Source organism: Bubalus kerabau, chromosome 10 (genome assembly GCF_029407905.1).
Source record: "Bubalus kerabau isolate K-KA32 ecotype Philippines breed swamp buffalo chromosome 10, PCC_UOA_SB_1v2, whole genome shotgun sequence".
Lineage (NCBI taxonomy): Eukaryota > Metazoa > Chordata > Mammalia > Artiodactyla > Bovidae > Bubalus > Bubalus kerabau.
The window spans coordinates 28874777-28876250 of NC_073633.1; the positions used below are offsets into that span (position 1 = coordinate 28874777).

A 1474-nucleotide genomic window follows, 5' to 3' on the forward strand; every position below is an offset into this window, starting at 1 on the left:
GAGACCCAGGTTCTATCCCTGGGTCAGAAGGATCCCCTGGTGAAGGAAATGGCAACCCACTCCAGTATTCTTGCTTGGAAAATCCCATGGATGGAGGAGCCTGGTAGGCTACAGTCCATGGCATCACAAAGAGTCAAACATGACTGAGCAATTTCACTTTCACTTTCTGTTTAATAATTTTTTATACTTTATAGGACAGAGACGTAAAGATATTTGACTCCAAAAGAGGAAGGAGCTATGGGGATGGAAGCGAGAAGTTCTAGTGATTGAAGAAGGAGTCACAAATCAAAGAATTATTTGGCCTCCCAAAGGTAAAAAAGGCAAGGAAATGGATTATCCCTTAGATCTCAAGAAGGAATGAACTCTGTCAAGACCTTGACTATGGACAGTGAAATGGATTTAAGATTTCTTGCATCCAGAATAATTTTCTTCTAAGTTACCAAGCTCATATTGAAATTTGAGTAAGGTTTATTGTTGATGTCCAGTTTGCTGCACTTGTAGGATGGGATGATGCAAGTGTCTGTTGGAACACATTCTGGTGAGGCAAATCTGAGCAGTCTTGAGTCATCTAACTAATCAGGATAACAGCTTTATTGGAGTTATTTTTTTTCTTTGAATTCTTTTCACTTTTTAACATTTTTCAGTTCAGTATATGATGGTTAAATATTTATTTTATTTTTGTCCTCTTATGAGCTATTCTGCTAGTTCCAAGTTAGAAGTCTCTAGTACAGAAGGAAATATAGATTGAGAAAAGAAGATAAAGACCAAAGTTCATAATCTGTAGGGTCAAAACGTGTCTGTGATTAAAACTGTACCAGTGTAGGTAAGAAATAATCTGCACTGTAAATGCCCTGTGGTGGCCTCACGGTGTGACTGTGGCTGGAGGAGGGGCTGAGCCCGCGGAGGGTTTGTGTAGAGGCTGCAGGTGCCTGGGGAGCACTGTGTTGCACAGCACAGAAGTAAGTGCCTGAGTCTGTGGTCTGCGAAGAGGAAATGTGCAGTGAGCTGCGGCGTTCTGTAGGGATTGTTGTGGCTTTTAATCTTCCATTCTGCTTTGTTCCTGAAGGAATGTAAAATAGGTGGATAAGGCGGCCCTTGGGGTTCTGAAGATACCACTGTACATTGCTCACAGAAGCAGAAAAATTACAAATCAGCACGTGGCTGGCTCCCTCCTGGAGACTCAGGGCTGGGGGACTCTGCTCCACATCCAGCCCTTGCACACCTAATGAGAAACAGAAACAGTCACAGTAGAAGGTCATTGTAACTCTGACAAAACCTTGAAAGTGACCCCCCACACACACAACTCCCATAGATGATGAGAAAGATAGAAAGTCTGCAGGACTTGTCAGCTCCTCTCCCTCCCTTAACAATACAGCAGCTGCTCAATCCTTCAGATGCCCCTCTGGGGCAGCCCCAACTCACAGCAAACCTGGGCAAACAAAAGCCCCAGCACAGTGCCTGCTAGCCTCTTCAT

The 1474-nt window shown here is 43.8% G+C and overlaps 1 gene segment (V, D, J or C); it reads right to left on the minus strand.

Annotated features, from left to right (window-relative positions):
- Positions 1 to 803: 803 nt before the first annotated feature.
- Positions 804 to 1474, minus strand: LOC129621990 (T cell receptor alpha variable 22-like). The segment is given in 2 exon segments: positions 804 to 1222; positions 1423 to 1474. Coding segments are annotated over 2 exon segments (471 nt in total).